General features: G+C 36.9%; 1 protein-coding gene across 2 annotated transcripts; it reads right to left on the bottom strand.

Annotated features, from left to right (window-relative positions):
- Positions 1 to 1,345: 1,345 nt before the first annotated feature.
- On the bottom strand, positions 1,346 to 24,023 carry LOC121427260 (cyclin-dependent kinase 11B-like). Of its 2 annotated transcripts, none has more exons than XM_041623594.1 (18): positions 23,953 to 24,023; positions 20,786 to 21,056; positions 19,261 to 19,400; positions 18,192 to 18,510; positions 17,060 to 17,229; positions 16,497 to 16,634; positions 15,637 to 15,960; positions 15,071 to 15,177; positions 14,265 to 14,388; positions 12,791 to 12,895; positions 11,689 to 11,967; positions 11,197 to 11,318; positions 8,690 to 8,795; positions 6,797 to 7,026; positions 6,152 to 6,268; positions 5,540 to 5,688; positions 3,281 to 3,470; positions 1,346 to 2,308 (listed from the first exon to the last, which is right to left on the bottom strand). In XM_041623594.1, exons 2-18 carry the CDS (start codon positions 20,995 to 20,997, stop codon positions 2,219 to 2,221), a joined length of 2,922 nt encoding a protein of 973 aa, XP_041479528.1. In that variant the 5' UTR covers positions 20,998 to 21,056; positions 23,953 to 24,023; the 3' UTR covers positions 1,346 to 2,218. The 2 variants fall into 2 exon arrangements, with proteins under 2 accessions (XP_041479528.1, XP_041479527.1); XM_041623593.1 differs by having other exon boundaries at positions 12,791 to 12,898.
- Between the last annotated feature and the right edge of the window lie 945 nt (positions 24,024 to 24,968).

The raw sequence follows: 24,968 nt of genomic DNA on the forward strand, positions 1-24,968 counted from the left end.
TAAAGCATGTATCATTTGAAAAAAACAGTAATATTTATTACACAATGGATTCATAAGGTACATAAATATTTACATTTTATCAGTCACTTGAGATAATGTCTCTATTCAAACTTCGAATTTTTCTAGCAACTGAAGTGAAAATATATATTTTTGGGGGGGAGAGGGGGTAATTTATGAATTAAAAAAAGTCAAGGAATATATTGGTATTCTTGCAAAGGTGATTGAACAACAACAAGAATGTCAATTTTTGATTTCTTAAAAACATCTTTCCCCTTACTTCTATTTTATACTACCCGATTGCAGAGTAAAGCAAACTGTAATAACATCATAACTGTAATAATAGAAGGACCCGCTGGGAGAACAGTTTTCGGAACTGAACTGGCTACCCTGGGTTAATATACCGTTCTTACTATTATTATAACCTGGAATATAGGGTAGATAAGCTATATATGCGCTACCTTTCCTGAAACTAGTTACCAATTACAGGTTACAAAGCTCATTAAAAGTTTGAAATCAGAGTCTTTTTATTACTGATGAGCATATTCACATGAGAAGAAATGATCAAATCACTTCATATCGAAGCTGCTTTCACAAATTGTCCCAAGAAAATGTCACTAGAATCTTTGCCTCTGAGGTAAATCCATTTAAAAGGCAGGTTTAAAGTGTGAAATGTATGTGAATGATTTTATTTTTTTGTAGCATGATACTATACAATTAATGCACATTTATGAGTGTGTTATGACGATGCAGCACACTCGAGGGTATTTACAATTATGCGAAAGCAAGAGGCGCTTGCGCCGAGTGCTTTTGCATAATACTGTGAATGCCCGAGAGTTGCTCGCATCGTCACTAACATCACGAATCTTAAAATGTGCATTAATTGTTTTATAAAACGGGTCGGCAAAAAGAATTTTTCATGGAAATCTTGTTCAAATCCCTCCAACTTGTGTACGATCGCACAGACGAAGAGATCACAAGACTATCAATTATGACATCACAGGCGTATCTACTATGCGCGCCCAAGGAAGCGCATCAAAATCCTAGCCAGCCTCTTTTACTGAACGCGCGCGTATCAGTTTTTACGTGCTATTGGAACTAATGCTGCACAAAAATTGCATAGTGCTGCACAAAAAATGCACAGTGCTGCACGAAAAATGCACGACTGGAAGGTTGCGCATAATTAAAGCATGAACACGTGACTTGAATACGCACTCACCATTGGCTACATCCTTGAACCCGTTTTATAAAATATAATACAATATCTAAGGACTCCAATGAGACAGTTAAATTTCATATCATAGATATTCAACGGGGCTCAGATACTGTGTGGATAAGCTATTTTTTAATATTCTTTGATTTTGGCCTCTGGGGACACTTTTTGAAAAGTGTAGACAATATTCACATAAATAACCATTCATGTTGATCCAAGGACTTCAACTGCCATTGAAACATTGGGCATCAACTTTCACGAGGAGTTCCAATCATTGATTTCTAAAATTGTCATCACTTTCTTGTCATGGCTGCTCATCTAAAGTGCACTGGCATCGTTAAAACTTGAGACATAATACTGCATTTTGCATTGTTTTTGGACACTTAACTTTCCAAGTACAGGCGGGTTCTTTCATAAAGCTTTTCGGAAGTTAAGAGCGACTCTAAGAACGACTGGGGATCTGTTCTTACGCGCTAAATTATCACCAAGGAACATTTAATGGTGAATAATATTTACCACAAGATAGGATCACCAGTCGTTCTTAAAAGTCACTCTTAACTTATGAACTGCTTTATGAAACGGACCACAGATTAAAGTTGATGAATAAAAACCAATCAGTGCAACTTCACCCTGCACTTAGTGCTGCCTGGGATAGTGAATATTCAAACTTGAGACCCAATTTTAAATTCAGAGCAGGTCCCATAATCAAAGACTTGTTTGAGTAAGAGCATGTGGGGATGTCATGGTCTAGTGCTCACGAATTTTGTCTTTCAATGAGAGAGACGTAGGTTCGAATCTCAGCCATGGCGTGTTTTCCTTCAGCAGGAAATGTATCCATTGTGCTGCACTCAACCCAGGTGAGGTGAATGGGTACCCACTAGGATTAATTCCTTGAATACACCAAGTGCCTTTAGCAGCAGGAGCTACAGCCGAGCCAAGAATCTAGTGTCTGGTCTGTGGAATATCTTCACTTCATGCATAAGAATAGTGGATTTTTAATGATCATCATTAAAATTTCAGGCTGAATCCTGCACTCTGCGCTGAGCTTCCTTGGGTCGGTAAGTTCATTCGGAATCCAGAATCTTCTTCCTCTTTTTCCTGCAACAATTACAAAGAAAAAATAAACATGAATAAGTACTCTTTTTAGACTATTTCAAACTCAAGACATTGCTCAAAGAACAAAATCCCCCAAGTTTGTATACTTTTGCAAGAAGTTTCAAGAAAAAAATATGCAAAATGAGAGCTTGAAGGCCCCCAATTTAAACATCTTTCCTAATAACTGATTGATAATTTGAGAGACTGAGAAAGAGTTCAATGAATGAATATGATTAAGAGTCAAGGCGGATTACAGCTCATCATTTGGGGCTGCTTGCAGCCTTTTGTCAGATACTTGTTATCACTGATTTAGATAAAGAATCATAAATCACAAAAAAGTGCATATGAGATGCATTTTTAACCTTTGCTGGAGAACATGGTTTTATGGAAAAGCATGAACCTAATATTACTTGTAAATAAGTTGATGTATCTTTTTATTTCATAAAACACATCTTAATACTCTAGCTCGACTACTAGTCTGTAAAACAGTTATGCTGTTACAGTACATTAACATTTAGCTCAATCAGGGGACAGTTTCATGAAAGCTGTCAGCATTAACACGTTGCCATCGTCAGACACATGGCTTCTCAGCCAATTTAGACCAAGGAAACTGAGACCTGATAACTTACATAAAAAATGTTGATAACCAAAACACAGAGCTGCCAACCTGAACAAGAAAATTCCAGTACTATAAAAGCTGAAAATCAATATTTTGATGAGGAAATCAGTATTTTAAAAGAAATACCATAGAACACATAAAACTGCAGTTTTAGAAAAAAAATTATTTTGCATGAAACATCACTAGTCTTCTCATTTTTCTGTGCTAATAGTACTGAAAATCAGAACTACTTGGAAGCTCTGAAAACCCTCCAGTACTAGCATGAATTGTGTTTCCAACCCTTGAATAGTATGTGGGTTTTTAAATTCTCATTCTTCTGCAGTTTAGCACAAATGCAGCACCCCTTGCTGTCTTACCAGTTTAGCAAACTGTTGGCCTCCTTCGGGTGCCTGTGGACTCCTGGGCTTGTTTGTCCTGACCATCTCGCTCTTAGCAGGCCACGTCGGGAACATGTTCTCACTGATCGGGAGCGGAGACTCGGTAAAGTAGCTATGCTTGAGGGCGTCCTCCGCCGAGACGCGACGAGCAGGGTCATAGGTCAAAAATCTGAAAGGAAAAATAAGGGACATCTTTCATAAACATGCTCAAATATTGTTTCAGGTTAGCCAGTAATTGGGCGTTGCAAGAAAATTGCGATCAATTACAATTCTATCTTCAGTCTCTAATGGGGCATTGCAAAAAAACTTGCGATCAATTGTTTGCAAGTCCATTTTCGGTCTCTAAATCAATCACATGTCTTGTAATTACTTACAAATTAGTGAATGATTGCTAATCTGCTCCTTGAAACAAGAAGTTTAGTCTGATTTGCTGCAGCTAATATTGATCTATCAGTTGTAAAATTGCAACAGAATATTTGCAATTGATTGCAAATATCAAATCATATGTCTTGCAATCAATTGCAAAATTGTGATTGATTACTGAACTGTTCCTTACAAGAAGTGTAACCTGGGCCCTGTAACACAAAGATTAGCGACTAAACGCTACATGCAATGGCCTATCAAGATCATCGTTGCATGTGCATTTTGCTCAGTAGACCGACGAGGAACCAATCCGAATTCTTCTTTTAAACTAGGGATTAATTGCTAACCTTTATGTTACGGGGCTATGATTTCCTACAGCTAAAATTTAGCTATTAAATGTAAAATTGCAACAGCATATTTGCGATTAAATGCAAATATTTTCTTCCAACGGGTCCATAACATTTGCTCTGGCGACAATGGCTCCACTGTAAATTCCACACACTCATGGATGACCAACTTCAACCCTGGGTTTAACACTATACACTACCATAAACCTAACACAAAACCCTATTGCAACCCTAACCCTATATCTCAGACGAAATAAAGCCCAGAGCAATTGTTGATGGAGTAAATGTCATGTTACCCTTCCAACACCCCCTAAAAAATCAATCACAAGGCCTAAATGATTCATTATGAGTCATTTTGTACAATACACACAATTTTTCTATGACCTGAAAGAACTAGCAGGGCATATACCGGTGTGTTGGCTCAGTTGGTAGAGCATCCGTCTCACAACCGGGAGGTCGGGGTTCAAACCCCGGCCGCGTCAGACCAAAAGACGTTAAAAGGTGGGAGTTGCTGCTACCCTGTTTGGCGTTCAACAATTAAAGGGATAGAGCCTCGTCAAACTGGCGCTGCATGGTGGCTGCCGGGCCCACGATCAATTGGGCAAAGCAAATTTTCGGAGTATTTCATTTCATGTCTATTTCGAACAATAAATTATGGATTTTCAATAAATTATGGATTTTCATAAAATGAAGTTTTTACCCGAGACTGACAACCCTGATTGCAGAGAAATTGCATGCATTCGCCCATATTCTGAACTCGGGAGTAATTTAAACTCTGGTTTGAAGTTGTGGTTTAACTATGGACCGACAATTGTGACATAAATCTTTACAAGGAGAGGTTCAATGTATCAGCTCATTGACTCTCAAATCATTCTTAAATGTTTGAGGATAAATAAGATAACTGTCTTCAACATCATAGAATTAGGAAGAGCACAGTAAACATGAGGAACAAGAAATGCACTCAATATTTTGACATTTTTGGCTTACCCTATCAAATTTAAAGGGGAAGTTCACCCTGACAAAAAGTTTATTGTAAAAATAGCAGAAAAAATAATAAAAAATATTGCCGAAGGTTTGAGAAAAATTCATCAAATAATAAAAAAGTTATTAGAATTTCAATTATTTGATTTGTGACGTCATTCCTACATAGCGAAAGGTAAAATATCAATGAAATGTCATTTTCTCAGAAAATTGAAAAGGGTTTTCACTGTAACGTTTGTATATCAATAGACAAATCATTTAATACCCGATCATGAAAAGAAAACAAAATTAAGTCATCAGGAACCATACAAAATTTGAAATTCATACATTTTATATTATATCACACATGGGGCAGCTGCTCGTTTATGACATCACAAATCCAAAATTTTTAACTCTAATAACTTTCTTACTCTTTAACGGATTTTCCTCAAACCTTCACCAATATTTTTTACTATTTTTTCTGCTATTTTTACAACAAAATCTTCTTCAGGGTGAACTTCCCCTTTAAGCACTACTGTATATTAAAGTGAAATATTATCATTATTACTTGTTGAGTAGTTCAAAGCCAATGTCCGTTAGGTAGGTTCCGAATCGATTCCTGAGATTATTGTAAGGATGGTGAGCAAAGGTTGTCTTCTTCACGGCAGGAAGCTCATTATAGCCAGGCCAGATCTTCTCACTTGGAGTGCCTAATTCCTAAAAAAAATATGATGTAAATAGGATCATTATACACATAGGCATAATGTAGATGTATCTCGCATTAACCTGTGGTTATAGACCTTAGTTTCAAAATCATGCAGGTTTTTTTTTTTGGGGGGGGGGTGAGGGCACGAGAGTTTAAATTATTTATTGTGTTCTGTTTTTAATCTATTGGCAAATTGCTAAGGACTACAATAAGTACTTAAAATCAGTGAAGAAGTCATAAAAAGGAAGGAATTTTTTTTACCCATTTATTCCATCTATTATAGAGAGAGATAACCACTTTGCAATTATCATTTAGTATGTTTTTCCTTGTTGATTAATCTAACATCAAATTAAAATGAAAAGTCAATACCCCCTTTAAGAAGATCACTTAAATCAGAATAAAAGCCTATTCTCAGTATAAGAACAAACTTTTCAAATTCTCAACGAAAGTGTTGTTAAGGCCTTGGAATATTACCTTGAATATCCTGTTGAGTTGATCAATTTCCGAGCGTCCATTAAAGATGGGTTTGATGGTAAGGAACTCAGCAAATATACAACCTACTGACCACATATCTATGGGTGTTGAATAGACCTGTAATTTATCATAAGAAAACAACACAAAAGGTTTCATTTTGAACTGTAACTCCTAAAGAGGTCTGCAGTTTGGGATTTGTCCCCAATAACATAATAGGCAAATTTGAATATTTTTTTTATTTCTAAAGAAACTTTTCTTCAAATCCAATTTACTTCAGATTATGAGATACATAAAAATTTCAAACTTAATGTTCTGATGTTGCTCATTTTCCCAACACCACCACCACCACCATTATCATCACCATCATTATCACTATCACAACCTCCACTTACAGTACCATCATCACCATCATAATCATCACCATCATCACCATCACCATGATAATCATCATCACTGTGACGCCGCCATCTTTGTCGTTGCCGTGATCATTACGACCACCACCACAACCAGCACCTTGTCCACCCCACAACCGTCACCACAACCACCAACACCACCATCACCATTATTATCATCCTATCCACCACCACCACCACCCCCATCACCACCATCACCACCATCATTATCATCATCTTTATGTGACATTACCTTGGTACCAAGAAGCAGTTCAGGGGCCCTGTACCACAGGGTGACCACGATGGACGTGTACGGTTTGATCGGGGAACCATACTCCCTGGCTAGACCAAAGTCTCCGATCTTCAGACACCCTTGGTGGTTGAGGAGGAGGTTGGACGTCTTGAGATCCCGGTGGAGGATCCAGTTGTCATGGAGATGATGCACTCCACGCAGCAACTGAAGCATCAAACATTTGGTCTCACCTATTATCAATGAAAGACAGGTTCGTAATAAGCTTCACTGTTGGCAAGCTTGCCTCAAATTCATATCCAAATATCAGAGAAGGAAATCTGATTGCTATAAAGTCAAATTCATGACATACTCTCAAACCACAGATATTTCACATGGATACACATTCCTTTGAGTAGTGTAGAAACATCACCAAATGGTGACCACATGAAACAACTGGAATATACATTAGCAGGCACTAAGAATAATAATAATAATAATAGGCATTTATATAGCGCCATCTATCTAGAAATATTCTATTCCGAGGCGCAATGTTATCATTATTAACCCGGCTTTATCTTGAGCTGCTTTTCAGCGCTCATGCATTCAAGGAATTAATCGGCCGGGTACCCATTCACCTCACCTGGGTTGAGTGCAGCACAATGTGGATAAATTTCTTGCTAAAGGAAATTACGCCATGGCTGGGATTCGAACCCACGACCCTCTGTTTCACAGACTAATCCACTGGGCCACAACACTCCACACCGAGGCACGTATATTTGCCCCTGGTTTGTTATCATTCATTTAAAGGTAAAAACTTCATAGTATATTGGTTAGGCCCTTTTCTTGTTCTGTAATGCTACCACTAGCTGAAACAAAATAGGCGATAATTCGTTCTGGAGGTCATACTAAAGCTGTAGTAGGCCTGAAACAATCCTGATAAAGAAGGGTGCTAAGATTACAGCGTACACAGTTAAATTGTCTTCCCTTCTAAAGGCTTCCATGTCTTAGATTTTTCTAATACTTTTTCTTTAACATTTAATTTGTGTCACACACTTGTATGTATCTTGATTATTTATTTGGATTAATAATAATTTGTCGTACGTTTATTTCAATCTACTGATATTCTCTATTACACCCTCATATAATCAATTATCATTCCCCATTTCGTGTAAAGCTCTTAACTTAGTTCACGTCACAGACCAATTCTTTGAATGTGTGTTTGATTCGTGATTGATTATTTGATTTTCTAATGCTTTGCCATACGTTCCCATTCTTTATATTGCTTAAGTTTTGTTACACATAAATTTAATGACTTTTCTTTATATGGTAGTTTAAATTCAGTTGATATCTAAGAAATCGTTTCCTTGAATATACTTTGGGTATGAATCTTGATTTTTTTTATCATTATTTGTTATATAATTACTTTGCTGTTTATATTTTTGTTAAACCCGCACACACATTCAACAGTGACAAATCTCATGTACAACAATTTGTTTCAGACTCTCAATCATTTGACCTACCATCTCTGTCTCTAACTTGATAAATGACTAATTGCTGATTTGACCCAATCTGCATTTTTTATTAATTCGATAACCTTGTTTTTTGTCTCTTCATATTATGATTCAAGGTTAATTTATATAGAAGTATTGTAATTACATGTTTAAATTTATTGCTATTTGTGTTATTCCATGAACATGTAGGCACCAGTCAATGTGGAGAACTTTTCGACAGAATTTTCAATTCTTTTAGGTGATCCCCAGGCATTGGCTGGTGCTCAATTTTACATTTCTTTTGTGATGTTAATATTGCTGTCATGTTTTCTTGCCTGGAAATGAAATAAATAAAACAAATAAATAAAGAAATTAAATTCTCAAAGAAATTATTAATTTTCTGAATGACTGATGGACGCCTTACCTATAGTAAACGGTTGTTTCATGGTCTCCATGAGTGATTTCAGATCATGTTCTACATAGTCCATTACAATGTAGATCTTATCCATGTTACTACCAACAACGATCTCCTGAAAATACAAAATATAGATGACCGTGTGAAAGGACAAGTCCACCCCAACAAAAAGTTGATTTGAATATGAAGAGAAAAATCCAACAAGCATAACACTGAAAATTTGATCAAAATTGGATGTAAAAAATAAGAAAGTTATGACATTTTAAAATTTCCCGTAAGTTATATGCACATCCTGGTCGGTATGCAAATAAGGATACTGATGACCTCATCCCCTCACTACATGTATGTCTTTTGTATTTCATTATACGACATGAAATATTAAAATTTTCTCTTCATGGTCAAGGGAAACGATTAATTCCTCCCTGAACATATGGAATTAGCATTGTTTAATACCATATGGTTCAATCAAGGTGGTCCAATTTGTCAAATATGTAAAAAATGAAATATATTACATAATTCAAACAATAAAAAACAAATAGTGAGTGATGGACATCATTGACTGACTCATTTGCATGTCACTGAGTGGTGCCATAACTTTTTTATTATTTACATCTGATTTTGATGAAATTTTCAGCATTATGTTTGTTTGATTTTTTTTCTCTATTTATTCAAATCAACATTTTTCTGGGGTGGACTTGACCTTTAAAAAGATGAAGAGAAAGTAATTTGAGGTCATATTCAAAACAGCCCATTACATTGGTCAAACTTTTAAAAGCATGAGTAAAATAATTTGTTCTCAATCAATGAGGTGACAAATGTCACTTCATAAAATTATGGTCTACATTTGATTAGCGTTAAATAAACCATTGTTATAAGAATACCACACACTGCCTTGTATTTTGAAGCTCAGTTTACCTTGGGTCATTTCAAAATTATGGTAAGCCAAAAATGTCAACATTTTGTTTACATCGTATATTACTAAGTTGCTGTGTTCTTTTCCCATAATCTAGGGTGGGGAAAAAGTATTTTTATCATAGGCAGTTATTGTGAATGATTTGAGTATCAAATATGTTAACAAATTAAACTGTTCTGTTGGAGATGTGTGACACAATTGGCTATCCATAGTTTAACCAAAACTTTAGACCAAAGCTTTATTAACCCTATATAGCCCGGGCTATTTTGAAATTGCATAGCCCGGGGGGGGGCCTATTAGGCCCCCCCCCCTCAGAGCTCGGCCGTTTATCGACCGATTGCGACCAATTTTGGTGTGTGGGTGTCTCATTATGTATTTTACAAGAATGCGTTGTCAAATTTTTGATATTTATTATCATATTTTATTTATCTAATTAATCATGCAAATGTTCAAATTTTTTCAAGGAATTTTCTTTTTTTTGTAGTTTCCCCCCATTTTTTGAGAAAATGCAATGGAATCAAGCATGTTAGTAGCCAGTCATGTAATCTAAAAGACAGCTCACTTAACTGTATTGAAATTGTGTAATTATTAGATTATAGATTATAATAGTAATTGATTATGCTAATTTTTCTCGAAATTCTGAATATCACATATTGATTACCACGTCTGGGCATAAATTTTTGTTTTCTAGTTGTGTACTGAAATTTAGGCCCCCCCCCCCCCCCCCGGGCTGTATAGGGTTAAACCAGTTCAGAATACAGGTTAAGAAATGTGACCTGCCACCCCAAACCAACCATAAGTCAACCAAAATGAATATTGAGATATTTATTGAGCTTGAAAATTCACTTCCTAAGCTTTAAATGATATATAATATGTTAAAATTAACCAACAATAACCATTACAAGCACTTGATTGAATGCAGAGGAAATTCAGCAAGAGCGTAAAAATAAGGAGAAAACAAGGTTTGAAGTTATGGGTTCACTCAAGCATGAGATGTGCATACTGTGTAATCTCAGTGAAACTTCCCAGCAGTCCAAAAAAGTAGTGTCCAAGAATGTCTTGTATCCTTTCTTTTAGTCAACTTCATGACTTCAAAATTTAACAAGAAGAAGATTTGCTCTTTCAGATAAGCTATTTTCAATTTTTGGTTTTTGGAGACTAAATTACTATTTTGACTATTTTACAGAGAACCTTACCTGGCGACTTATCGGTGGTTTTGAGGGTGGAAGGTCACAAATATGACTTCAGTTAGAATACAACAATCTGGCAAAGAAACCACCAATAGATTAATGAAGAAAGAGAAGTAACCCTCATAGAACTTCTTGAAAGAAAAATCAAGGGCCCATCTTACAAAGAGTTGGGATTGACCCGATCAATCACATCTATGGAAAGCCAGCAAAGTCACCACATAAAATGCATGTTTGCTCCAAAAATTTTTAGATATAAATGAATTTGGTGTGTTCTTCTTTGTTTACAAAAGACATTTTGCAAATTCCCTGTAGAAATTGATGATGACACTGATGGATTTCCATAGAGTTACGATTGGTTGGATCAATCGTAACTCTTTGTAAGACGGGGCCAAGGTTAAAATGGGCAAACTTACCCTAACAGTAACTATATTCCTGTGCTGAGCCTTGAGTAAAGTACTAATCTCTCGAAGCGATGTGATTGGAAAACCTTCCTTTTCTTTCTCCATTTTAAGTCTCTTCAGGGCAACAATTGAATCTAGAAAAGAAAAATTCAAAGTAAGATTTTGATGTTGATTCCCCAAAAGTTCTAAATTCATTGACCCTTTATGACCTTAGACCTTAATCATTTGACCTCACACTCTGGCAGGATATTCAGTAATACTTGATAACCATTATGTAAATGTTTCATGAACTAGGCCCGTATAATTTTTAAGTCATGATGACATTTCAAAAACTTAACCTTTGGTTAAGATTTGATGCTGATGTCGCCACTGTCGGAAAAGCCGCGCCTGTAGTCTCACTCTGCTATGCAGGCAAGACAAAAATGGAGATTAGAAAAAAATCTAGAGTATACCTAAAATAATAACAGGTATTGTATGGCATTATATGCAAAGAGTCAAACTTACTTTTCTTTTTCTCATTTGCTCTGTACACCACACCATACGTCCCTTCAGCGATCCTATTCAGGCACTGGAACTCCTCCACGCTCCTGCAGCCCTGAATGGCAGGGAGGTACGGGGGCAACTTCTCCTCCAGCTCGATGGGGGAGGCGACGGGGGAGTCCTGGAGGTACTCCGTGTCGCTGTGATCGTCGACGTCGTCTTCTGCCTCCTTCTTGATGCGATCCCGTAGCGGACCGGTCGGGCTGGGACTGTCGTCATCGAACTTAGACTTGGCATGCAGGTCTGCATAAGGGTAGGGGTAACGATGAAATTTTCATAATACTAACTTAAGAGTGAAAATACTACTAATGCTGCTCCTGCTATCATTCTTATTATTTGCTTTTCAACTGATATTCTTTCTCTAGCTATTAAATACATGTACTATTACTATCAATACAAAGCTGCCAAACATAAATTGTGAAAAAAATCCAATTATTTATTCTTTTATCTTATTTTCAAGCCCAAAGTCCTTTTTTCCAATTTCGAAAATCATACCAAAAATCATCATTCGACAAGTTTTGAAAAACCTATTTCTGAAGGAAAATCCTCTTTAGTGTCACTTTCCAATTAAACATCCTACTAAATACGATAAAATCCTACTAATTGGCAGCTCTAATAATAGTATGACAGTGTGTCCATATTTTGCAGTTAGACATATATCTCATAAGCTAATTTTCTTCTCTCGAATCTGGGCCCGTCTTACAAAAGAGTTGCAATTGATCCGATCAATCCCAACTATGGAAAGCCAGCAAAGTCAACATATAAAATGCATGTTTGTTAAAAAAAAATTCTGAATATGAATGTATATCCATAATTCATTGATTTCTTGACAATTTAGTGTGTTCTTCTTTGTTTACAGAGGACATTGTGCCCCGTCTTACAAAGATATTATCAAAATTAATTACTTAGTTACATGAAACATCAACAAATTTTGAACTAAACAATATGTGGCGTTTTTAAGTTAACTTATACTTTATAAGAAATGGGTAATTTGGGGGAAATTACAGAATTAAATACATGAACTAGTTGAATATATCATAAAGGCAATTACTGCAGCGGTACTCACACATCTTGGATGAGTCACTTTCTCTTTCTTGTTTCACTTTTGCCTTTTCCTCTTCTTTGTGTGTTTCTTCATGATCAGCCTCGCTACCAGACTTCTCGCTCTCTTCTTCTGGAATAAATCACAAGAGAAGTTGAGAATGATTATTGTGTCCTGTACCTTTACTTTCATCTTAACTCTTTGCCTGCCACAGACATAATTCCTCCTGTGCCAGATTGATTTTAGGGTGCAACGTTCAGGGGGTTTCGCGTGGACTACGCAAATCAACTCACAATAACTTTTGATTGGTTTATTGTAAAGAAAATCTTTGTGTGTACGCAGTACAATGCGATGCACAGTTCACTATAGTGAATGTGTGTATGTACAATAGACTGAATGCACTCTGTGTGTATCGTGAATGAATTGTGATATTGGCAATCCTTTGCATGTTTCTCTAGTCGAAAAAAGCAGGCCAAGAGTTAATATTCCACGTAAAGAGCGTCTTGCTGTAAAATGGGTAAACATCTATCAAGACATCATGCATACGTTGATCAAATGGTCATACATAACTTTGAAATCATTATTTGTTGCATCTACATTTTGGAGAAGGGTCAGTAATATGAACTATACTTGAGTATCACCAAACATATCTATAAAAGAATAGTTGTCATCGAATGCATTTTTTTACACATTAGAATTTATATATGACATTTCAATATAGCACCCTCTCTCTTTAATGTTTATTTAGATTTGAAGGTAAATGCCAGTTTTGGTAACAATCTCAAAATAACTTTTTACAGAATCCAATATAATGACCACCAAAGTATCTGTTTATATGAATAAAAAATATGTGCCGAAGGATTCTGGAAGAAATTGTGTAATTGCTGAGAAATAAGCAAAATAAGCGCGTATTCGGACACTTCCGTCGGGTCTTTATTCTAGCAATTTAATATAATCTGTCCCACGTGTGCCTATCTGTGTTAGCCATCTTCAGTGTGATTGTTTATCAGCTTAGATTTAATGATTTCACAAAGTTCAGTTTATGTAACTACACCAGACCTAGATCGACGATGATATAGTAATACTTAACCTTGGTTTTACAGACATTCTCCCGAAATCAGTGTTTTACTGCAACTACTGTAATTTAGCTTTAACACAGCCCTTTGAACGCTTGCTTTATATATTTAGCAAATGGACATTAGAAAGCCACTGACAAAGATTATATCCTGATATTTCAATCCTCTTCCAAACTGGAGAGGTATTCTATACAAGCAAGACATAAATACACAGATATTCTATTTTAACCGGGCACCCAATAGAATTAAATTCAGATGTATAATCGGTAAATTTAATATGATATTGTGACAAAATGGAATATCTACATGCACTTGTAGGGGGAATTTACCAAACATAAATATCTATTGGCTTTATCGTACATCTTCTTTGTGACAGATTTTTATCACCTAGCAACGATAAACAAAAAATTTCATATCATTACCCGATTCTGATTCAGAATCAGATTCCGAGTCCTCCTCTTCGCTCTCTTCTTCTTCCTCTTCCTCTTCTTCCTCCTCCTCCTCCTCTTCTTCTTCTTCTTCTTCAGAATCTTTGTGTTCACCTTCCTGTAAATCAAATCAAGAGAGAGAGAAAATCAGCTTCATCCCTTTGCAAAATACAAAAATTTCAGTCCTATCTACGAAGATTTGTAAAATAATAATAAGACAACAAAAATTCACTTAAAGCAAACTGGATGCGTTGTGCTGTATTTGACCAAAATTTCATAAAGGAGTACCTGGCAGGAATATTAATTCCTTGAGATATTCTGTTGCTGGGATGATAATCTGGATAAATCCAGGGGGTGGGGATGGTGTTGGCGGTGGCGGCAGCAGCAGCAGCAGTAGTAGAAGAGATAGTATGGCATTTTCCATCACTTAGGATTTAAATTAAATCTAACACACTCTCTCTCCATGTATTGGTAGCAATATTAATTAATATTATTATATTAGTACTAATACTAGTTAGTAGCAAAACTATACTACCTCTTCTGCTCCTTCTACTACCACAACCACATTCATCAACATCACCACCACTACTACCACTTATATGTGTAGTGGTAGTGGTAGTGCTGGTGGTGATCGTAATAATGGTCAGTTGATGGTGGTGGAGGGGGTGGTAGTGACAGTAGTGGTGTCGGTGATGGCAGCAGCGGTAGTAGTAGCGCTAGTAGTAGTAGACTATATATGCTCCACTCTGTTTTTTCAAAGCTGCCCAATATTGGCATCTCTGAAACATCATGTGACTTACCTCCAACTCATCGGCCGAGGCCTCTCCTTCTTCGGCCGATTCTTCTTCCTCTGAACTTGATGCTTCTTTCACTCCCTCTTCTTCCTCCTCAGATTCAGATTCCGCCTCTGCAGGAAAATATTTCAAAATGGCTCTAATATCATACATATACCGTGCTTTCTTGCTACTACCTTTGACTGGAGTAAGGTAGGTAGAATCATATGAAAATACATTGCATGAATAGGAAACAAAAGGATACACGGTAAAGCCATTTCAAAGTAAAAAATATTCTTGACAACATGATTCACATGAATACATATCAATGCAGTAACTTCCCGAGATTTAAATGGGGAAGAGGAAAAGTGTAGTTGTTTACGGTACACCATGTATTCTTTCGTGGGCAATTCACAAGCATGCGCGCAAGAGATGTTGACTTTTTCCCATAGGGAATTGCGAACGATAGGTGGCGCACTGTATTGTGAGTCCTCCGAATTGAAGGAGGTCCCCAGATTCACAAATTATCCAGGCAGTGACTTTCAAGGAGCTACATGTAACATCCTGAAACATTTCCCCGATGCTGTACGTACCTGAAGAATCCTCTTCTTCTTCTTCTTCCTCTTCCTCCGATTCTTCTTCTTCTTCCTCTTCTTCCGATGAGGAGGCATTCTCCTCCTCCTCCTCCTGAAGCTCATGATCTTCCTCCATGTCTCTCCTCTCGTACTCCTCCTTCTCCTCCTCTTCCTCCTTCTCAATCTTACGCTCTACCCATCTCTCGCGTTCCTCACTGTCTTCTTTCCGTCTATCTCTCTCATGCGATTTGGAAGACTTGGAGGACGATTTGGATCTCCGTTGATCGGAGTCGTGCTCCGATTCGCGCTCCTCTTTTCTCCTCTCATCCCTCTTTCTTTTATCTATTCAAAAAAATAATGAATAAAGAGATGCAAACAATAAAACACAGTTGAAATTGCTTTAGATATACGCGAAGGCGGGTGTGAAAATTTATGCACTCTAACAGAAACAAACATTCAGAAGGAAAGACAACAAATAATTACGACCCTAAATATAAGACAAACTTTTTGATGTTAACATTTGAAGTATTTATATAGTCTGTTCTATTTACATTTATTACTAGAATACAAAAAATAATTATGATTAACTGAATTGGAAGCTATCAAAAAATAAAATTGTATCATCATCACTGTCATCATTATCATCACCATCTCCATTATCACAATCATCATCATAACCACCATCATCAACATAACCATCACCACTATTGTCATCATCATTACCACCATTATCACCATCATCATCTCCATCATCATCATCACCATCATCATCATCATCACCACCATCATCATCATCATCATCCTCATCATCCTCATCATCCTCATCATCACAATCATCATCATTATTGTCATCATCATTATAATCATCGTCATCATACCATCTCTAGATGACCTATGTGGACTTCTTTCTCTGTTTGACGAGGAATGATGTTCCTTCTCTGATTTCTTTGACCTCGAGTCTCTATCGTCGGACCGATTACTTCCCGAGGTCCTCTCCTTGCTACTTGGTCTGGAGCCTATATTTATTTTGGAGGTATCAACAATTAAGATGCAATGTTTCATTTGCATGCACATAGGGATGAAAAAAATACAATTTTACATACTGTTTCCCAGCTTTCACTTTGGGGAAACTGCTGAATTTTGTAAGACTATATTCAAACAGCTTCTTTTTGAGCAATGAAACTTTAAGCAGTTAATGGAAATATCATTATTCTGCCAAACAATATTTACTTTCTAAATATTCTTGAATATGACTTGTGGCAAATCTGGGGGCAATAATAGAAAAGATATTCACCCCAAAACATTCCATTGGGGGATTTTAAGGGTGAATTTTCAAAACCATTAAATTTGATTGGCTGATTGTGAACTTGTTATAGAAAGTGTGTATTTGTTATTTGAACAAGTCTACATAAAATGGGACCAAGCTTTTTGCTATACTAACCTTCTCTTCTGTCTTCCATCAGTTCATCTCTCCTTGATCTGCTTTTATCTTTACTTCCTTCGTGCTTGGAGGACTCTCTGCTTTTCTCTCGTTTCTCATCTTTTTCTTTCTTCTCTCTATCTCTATGTCTGTCTTCGTGTCTATCCTCCCTCCTTTCCTTGTCACGTTCACTGAAAAGAAAAAAACATAGAATGGAGCAAAATCTGTCATCTAAGGGAGTATTTCATGAACCAGTGAAATCCTTGCATCTGATTGGCTGAAACCAAAACAGTCCGTGAAAATAAGAGACAATGAAAAGCTCCCCTAGAAAAATGTCTTGAGCACGTGCAAAAATGACAAGTTTTGTTTGTGTGGCAAGTCAATGGCATACTGTAATATGGGCAGCAATTTGGAGTGAAGGGTCCCAGGCATACGGCATAATAAAACTGCTTGATTATACAGACAAATATATCCTGAAAATTAACAATAAATCAAAAATCATACGATCCAGGGTTCCCACAGAAATTTGAAAACAGATTTCCATGACTAAATTGCTGCATTCCATGACTTCCTGTAACGTCCTGGGAGTTATGGAGAATTTGGGATGTCACAAAACTGGGAAAAATGGAAAGCATTAATACCAATTATAACAGCAGAGTATGAGAGTTGCGAGACACGACAAACTTGAAAGCTGCCATGGCCAAGTGGTAAATGCAATTCCATGACTTTTCACAAATTTTCCAAATTCCCTGCCTTTCCATGACCACAAATTTTCCAGGATTTTCCATGACTGTGGGAACCATGCAATCACAGTCTCCTGCACAGTTCTAAAAGATGGACAATTATTATCCTCATCATTTAGTTTGGAATCAGCTGTGCCGGGGGAGAAGAGCGAACTGCATCTCTGTGACTTGCATCTTTCTCTAGATAAATAACTGAATTGAGGTGTGCGGGTGGACCACATCAGGGTTTCCCCCGACACTAAAACAAAATAGTGCAGTTGGTTCTTAACATGCAGAGATAAAGGCTCTCCTCAACATGAAACCTCAATTTAACACCTTATTCAAGGGATGGCATAATATTTTCTACTGAAGCCTGCAAATATGAAACACAGTGGAAGGAAAGTTATCAGTCTGATACAAGCTTGAATTACCTTTCTTTCTTAACATCCCTAGACCTTCTCTCTGCGTCCTTCGGTTGTAATCGATCTCCTAATACCGTAACCTGCCGCGTATCATCCCGTCTATCGATGATCATCTGACGCAGATCAGATGGATGGCTCTGGCCACCTCGTAGGTCCTCACGCTCTTCATGATGCTCCTTGCGTGTCTTTTTGTCCCGATCCCTGCTGTAGTCGTCGCGATCCCTGTCTCGGCGTCTCTCCCGGTCTCTGTCGCGATCTCTATCCCTGTCTCGGTTGGAACCTTTGCTTCTGGAGGACTTCTCCTTCTCTGCTGACCTTGATCTCTTTCCTGTTGGTGACATTAAATGACAATATTGATCACAACTTCACAAGAGTGAGAGGTGACAATGCGACACTATCTTTATTCTTTAAGCCCAATGAGATTGAAAGTTCATATCGGAACAAATATAATACGTCTACATCATGTTACTGGAGGAATGATTAAGCATGCAATTTCTAGACGAATTACCTTAGATGAGTCGAGTATATAAAATTCCAACACACAGGATTGTCCCCCCCCCAAGAAAAAAAAGAAAAGCTGGTACATAAAGGAATAAGCACATATACATTACAGTTCCATAACCCGAGGCCTATTGCAGAAAGAGTTATGTTTGAATGCAACTTAACCAAATCAAGCACAAGTTTTTAAAAAAATGTGCACTTCTAATTGGTTGAAAATAAAATTATGTTTGATTTCTGGGGTTGTGCTTGATTGTCGTTCGTTCTGAAACAATCAGGGTCCATTTCTTCTCCTCCCACAAAATACATGTTTGTTCAAATTATTTTCTAGATATGATGTATATTCATACGTCCATCGTTTCCTTTAAAATTCACTGTGCTTCTCTTTTTTTTAATACAAAGTACCATGCAAATTTCCTGTGGAAAATATTATGACATTGGTGGATTTCCATATAGTTGAGAATGATTCAATCTATCGTAACTCTTTGTAAGAAGAGGCCCTGATCAGAATAAAAAATGAAAAGAAAAAGGAAGTATAAGATAGACAGTAAACTTGCGATGGCTTTCACGGTACACTCACTTCTCTTTCTGTCTTTATCCCTGCTATGTGATCTGGAATGCTTTCGCTTCTCCTCCTTCTTGTGCCTGCTATCTTTATGTGAGCTTGGTTTGGCCTGCGGAGGCTGGATGTTGAGTGCGTCATCTTCATCCTCATCCATCCTACAGAAAAAAAATTGTTAAAATTCATAGTATGAATGAGATGAAATGCCTAATTGCACCAAATTTGGCCTAGATATCATCAAACTCATTTTAAATTGATCAATGAATTATTGATTTGATGATGAAAACATCACTGTAAAACTGTTCTGTTCTTAACATTGTTCAATGCATGTTTGATATAGAGAGTCGAGTTGAGTTTATTTATTTACTTAACAATAATATCAATAAAGATAACAAAGTGTTAACATCACAGCACAAACGTAACTATTCTAGTATACAGATGTAATTGCTAACATTATAAAGGATAAAATGAGAATACAAACGATAAATCTGAATACATAAAATGTGACATGCATTTATAAACCTAAAACAAATGTTTTAACAATTTTTAAGATCCTAGTCACAGTTTCCAATATTGATGATTGAACAAAAAGATACGTATATGGTTGAATGTTGTTGTTAAGAAGGAACCAGAAGGTAGCACAAGTGCTAGTCGAGACTGATTCCTTCAAATCTTTGATATTTTACATAATAGAAATACGTGTGAACAGTGGATAATGCTATAAATGTTGTTTGAAAAATCACCATGTTATATAAAACATATAATTAGAATAAGAGATTTATATAGAATACTCTTTATTCTATTGAAATATTTCCTATTCTCTTGTCAGAATTGAATTAGAGGGTTGGTTGGATCTAGGTAAGCAAATAATTCCTTTCTGAAAGAGTTCCTTGATCTCTTTTCCTTCATTCATTTGTCATCACTAGTGTAATAGAATGAGGTTTGTTCCGTGGACCATGGCCAAGACTTTGTTCAGCAGTGATGACAGTGCCTCAAGAATTCAAAATTTGGATTTCTTTCCAACCGTGTAAATACACAGAAATAATGGACCCCTTCAGTGTCATGAAAATGATGCCCTGCCTGCATACGTGTACTTCTCGAAGGGGGGGGAATAGGAGGGTGGGGAGATATGAGGAGACTTGGGAGGCGTGAGACGACAGGAAGGGAGAGCAAATGGGGGAAGGGAAGGAAAGGGAGACAAGAGGGAAGGGGAGGAGAAGGGGGGAAGGGTGAGGAACAGCGTAGGAAATACATGGGGGCAACGGCCGATTTTGCCCTCGTGACTGCCAAAATTGCCCCAAGAATTCCCCCCAAACATACTACGTTGGGGCGACTATCCTTTCCAGAGTCACCCAAAGACCTGTCATAAGCAATTTTCAAGATTATTAAGAAGATCAATATCCTAACTCTAGGAGAATAATGATATTTGCATTTTCTGTATAATCACTTGTTATCCCTAAAAAGTAGCCCTTGAAATGAGAGAAATACATGCAGCCCCTAAAAATAAAAGATTATTTCCTAGCCGGGAATGAATATTTCTTACTTCTCATCTTCTGAAAATATATGCTGCTGCCTTTGTACTTTCTCCTCTCTGACCATTTCTTTGGCCGGATCCTTGCTTTTCTTTTTCTTCTTTTCCTCGCTTTCCTTCTTCTTCTTCTTTTCTTCTCTTATTTCATCCAGTGTCTTGACGTGCCACCTTTCCTTCTCATGTTTGTCCTTATCTTTGCGAGAATGCTTCTCCGAGCTTGGCATTTCTGACTCCCAACACCGCCCCCAGTTGCAAATTTATTATCGCCGCAGAGTAAACGAACCTGCAAAGAAAATTTCATATGTGCATGGCTATAATCGTGGGTACCGACAATGTTGCAGAAATGGTCAAAAATCAAGTTAACTAATGAAGATATTTGTCACAAGGATATTATTCCCATCATACTCACAAACACACACCCACTTGGCCACTTCTTAAACCTGTTGGCAGTTTCATAAAGTTTTGTAAGTTACATGTGACTTTAAGAACGAATGGTGAACCTTACTTGTGGTAAATGATATTAACCATTTCATTGGTGAATATTTAGCGCATAAGAAAGCTTCACTAGTCGTTCGTAAAGTCACTCTTAACTTACAGATTCGCATGTTTCGATCGGCGACTCTGATTCAATTCGCCTACATATCTGATATTTGTACAACGAATACAACAATTTTTTTATTCACTCATATGCACCCTTTTTTAAAACCGACCACTTGCAATACACTAAGTTAACAATCGATTCTTGTCACAGTGGCAAAATATTTCGACTCTTCCAAATCAGTTCTATAATGTCAATATGTTAAATGATTGTCACACTACTTCCACAGCGAGCTCCGGCACATGATTCGACTATTGCAGGCAGATATTTGTTCTAAAGCTGTTTCCTATCCGATTTCCTGGTAAGAACAACCGTTTTTCAGCAGGGTTTGGGTCTAGTCAAAACAATTTTGATAAATTCTACTAAATTTTGACCTTTTTCTCCTCTTTTCTCTTGTAAATTCGATTCTTACCGTTCCTATGGACTCTGCGCCTACTCTCGCGAGCGTATCGTTTGTAATATGCAATCATTTTAATGCGCGCAAGGTCCTTTGAGTTCATATTATGCCCTTAGTAGGCTTCTGTTCAAAACATTCAAAAATCTTGAGATTTATCAGTTGAATAGATATTCCATCTTGAATTTATGGTTCAAAAATAAAATTAGCTTTTTACCTTGTTAACTCAATAATAAAGTTTCATTGAATATGTCATTACATAACTATAATATGGCAGTGAGTCCAAACTTCGCGCGTGTCCAAACTTCGCGGACGGTCATTATCTCCAAAACTAGCCAATATCCTTAAAATCTGACATCATCAATGTGAAAAGCGACCTAAAATTACCCTTCGCTGAAAGTTTCTTTAAGATTAGTCCAGTAGTCATGAAAATATTGGCAAAAGATCGGCAAGTTTGTCACCCGTAGCGCCCGTTTTGAAGAAAGCAACAAGCATCACGATATCACCATTTTACAAGCAGAAATCATAAAAAATGTGAGTTAAATGTGGTACTAACCGATTCCATAGCATTTTGCCATCAATCTGATATAAATATTTCACTTTTTGAGCTTGAGTCTTTGTTTAAATCTCCACAAAAGCTTTGGTGCGCGAAGTTAGGTCACACTTTTTCAGAAAGGTTTTCCAGCACAGCCCGCATTCGCCGATCGGAATAGAATTTTGAGATCGCGATACCGGCAAAACCCCGTGACCTACTTTACATTTTCGTCCATGATTTTATAGTTTACGATCTTGCCGTCAATGTGGTAACTATTTCTTGAATTGGTTTTGTATAAATTATGAATAATTTGTGGACAAAATTAAGCCTGATGAATATTTTTGAAAAGTGCGCGAAGTTTGGACACCCCATCATACAAGGAATGAAAACAAATATCACTTATGGGCAGTTGAAAAAGCCCATCTGCTATTTTCATTCAGTCACAAAGCACCAACAGTTTGAAACAACCTTCCAAATAATATAACATTAATAAAGAATTACAGTGCATTTAAAATTAGTATAAAGGAGACTTTAATCAATCTTCAACTTGTGTAAATTCATTTTCCACCTTTTACCTTTGTGTGGGGTTTGTTTGGTTTATTTTTGTTTCTTCCCCTTTATTGCTTGATCTTGTGTTTAATTGCGGGCAAATAAGTTTCTTATATCTTACTTTGTCAATTATATTTCGTTTAACCATTTATAGATAAAAATTATTATTTTACAAATATTAAAATTCATTACGTTATTACATTGTATAAATAATTTGTTAAATACGGTACAACAAATTATTTATAATTAGGCCTACGGAATAAATTTCAATATTTGTAAAAAAATCATTTTTATCTCTAGGCCTAAATGGTTTTCAAAACGGCGTCGTTAGCCGGAAGTACGTCATACATAGGTGGTTCAAGGGTCAACGCTATTGTATTTCCGTTGTTTACATATGGATCGAGGGGTCTACGCAGCATCAGTGAGGTAAGAAATATTTTTTTTTAACATTTTTATTCAACATTTTTTAAAACCTGCGTGCGCATTAGGCGGAGGAAGGTGTAGAAATCAATAAAATTATATTTCGAGCGATCATGTTATGAAAAGATGTATTTCCTAGGGAAATCCATCTTTATTATTGTTCTTCGCTGAAGACAGTACAGTGTCAAGATGTCAATGATGAAGAAGTATATGTCAGTAGGCCTAGTCTAGATCATCCTCAAGATCAAGACTACAAACTAAATTTTGTTATTAAAGCTTAAAAAACGGTTTTAAAATCGCAACCTAGTAGGCCTAATCTTAGTATAAAAATGTTAGTTCACTTAGGCCTATAGTTATACGTTGGCTGTACGTACGGGCCTCCAAGCTCTTCAGTCTGTGTATTGGTAAGTGGAGCCAACGTAGTTCAACGTAACAACCAAAATACCGAGACTGAAGCTGCCTTTGCCTTTTGGTCTAAGCCTCGTCCTGCCTCTACTCTAGTCCCATCAATTCAATTTCAATGTCGGTTGAGTGGCCAGTGTTTTTAACAAAAAAAGCCACGGTATTTTCTTTCACAATCATCAGTAATCACAACAAGGGTTTCGAATCAGTTCAACTTATTGTGAAATAGTCATATCAACCCAGGTCTTCCTACATTTTTAAAATCAAATCAAAGATCTTACCCACGCGTACACGACAGCGCAGCAAAGCCAGAAAAGGGGACAGCTACACAACCCACAATAGAACTTCGATTGCGCATTGCATGCATTGATGGCTTTGGATGAATCTTGTCATAAAGCGCCATCTATTGTTCGGGAGTGTAGCTAAAAAATGTAAATTGGCGGAAAAGGTTACTAGTAGTCTGTGAGGATGCCTAAATCTATACAGACTGTGTTCCCGGGGCGGAATTAATCCGTTTTCTCAGGGGGGGGGTGCACAACTAACTTTTAAAAAAGTTCAAATTATATGTAGATATTGCGAACAAGCGGAGTGGGCAATAAACAGATGGTTTTTTTATCACCTCCAAAAAGTTTCACGACCAAGAAAAGTTTACTCAGCCCAATTATTTTAATGCATAAAAGTCACTGATGAATTAATGAATTTCAGTTTAATAAAAGGGTCCTTTTTTTCTTGCTCCAGAGAAAAAGCAGCCCCCCCCCCCCGTGTTCCACATTGATAATAAATCATCCTCGTTAATGACATAATAATTATCACTGGAGGATCCAGCTAGGGGGCAATGCAAAATTGTCATTAAACAGAAGTGTGCCCCCCCCCCCCCTATTTGACAGTGAAGACCTTTTATTTTTTTTTATCTTTTTCAATTTTTGCTTAAAAAACTTTTCCTTGGGAAAATGTGCCCCCCCCCCCCCTCCCTTTGAAAAATCCTGGATCCGCCCCTGTGTCATTGGGCCTAATGACCTCAAGAACGATTTTATGGGGTTGCTGCAAGCGGATGGTCACTATACCAAAGGGTGTTGGGTGTTACTCATCATACGCGCTGGGGCTGCACCCCTTAGAAATTAGCTTGATCCCATTCGGCTAAAATGTATAGTGAACCAAACTCTCCTTTAATGATCTAAAACCCTTTTTCTTTGTTTCTGTTGATTTTCCACAGACAAAAATTTTATCTCGGGAAAATTGTCACAAAAAATGCCTTCCTTTTCGGGTGAAAATCTGTTTAGTCTTTTTCCTTCCTCTC

Source organism: Lytechinus variegatus, chromosome 14 (assembly GCF_018143015.1).
Source record: "Lytechinus variegatus isolate NC3 chromosome 14, Lvar_3.0, whole genome shotgun sequence".
NCBI classification, from domain to species: domain Eukaryota; kingdom Metazoa; phylum Echinodermata; class Echinoidea; order Temnopleuroida; family Toxopneustidae; genus Lytechinus; species Lytechinus variegatus.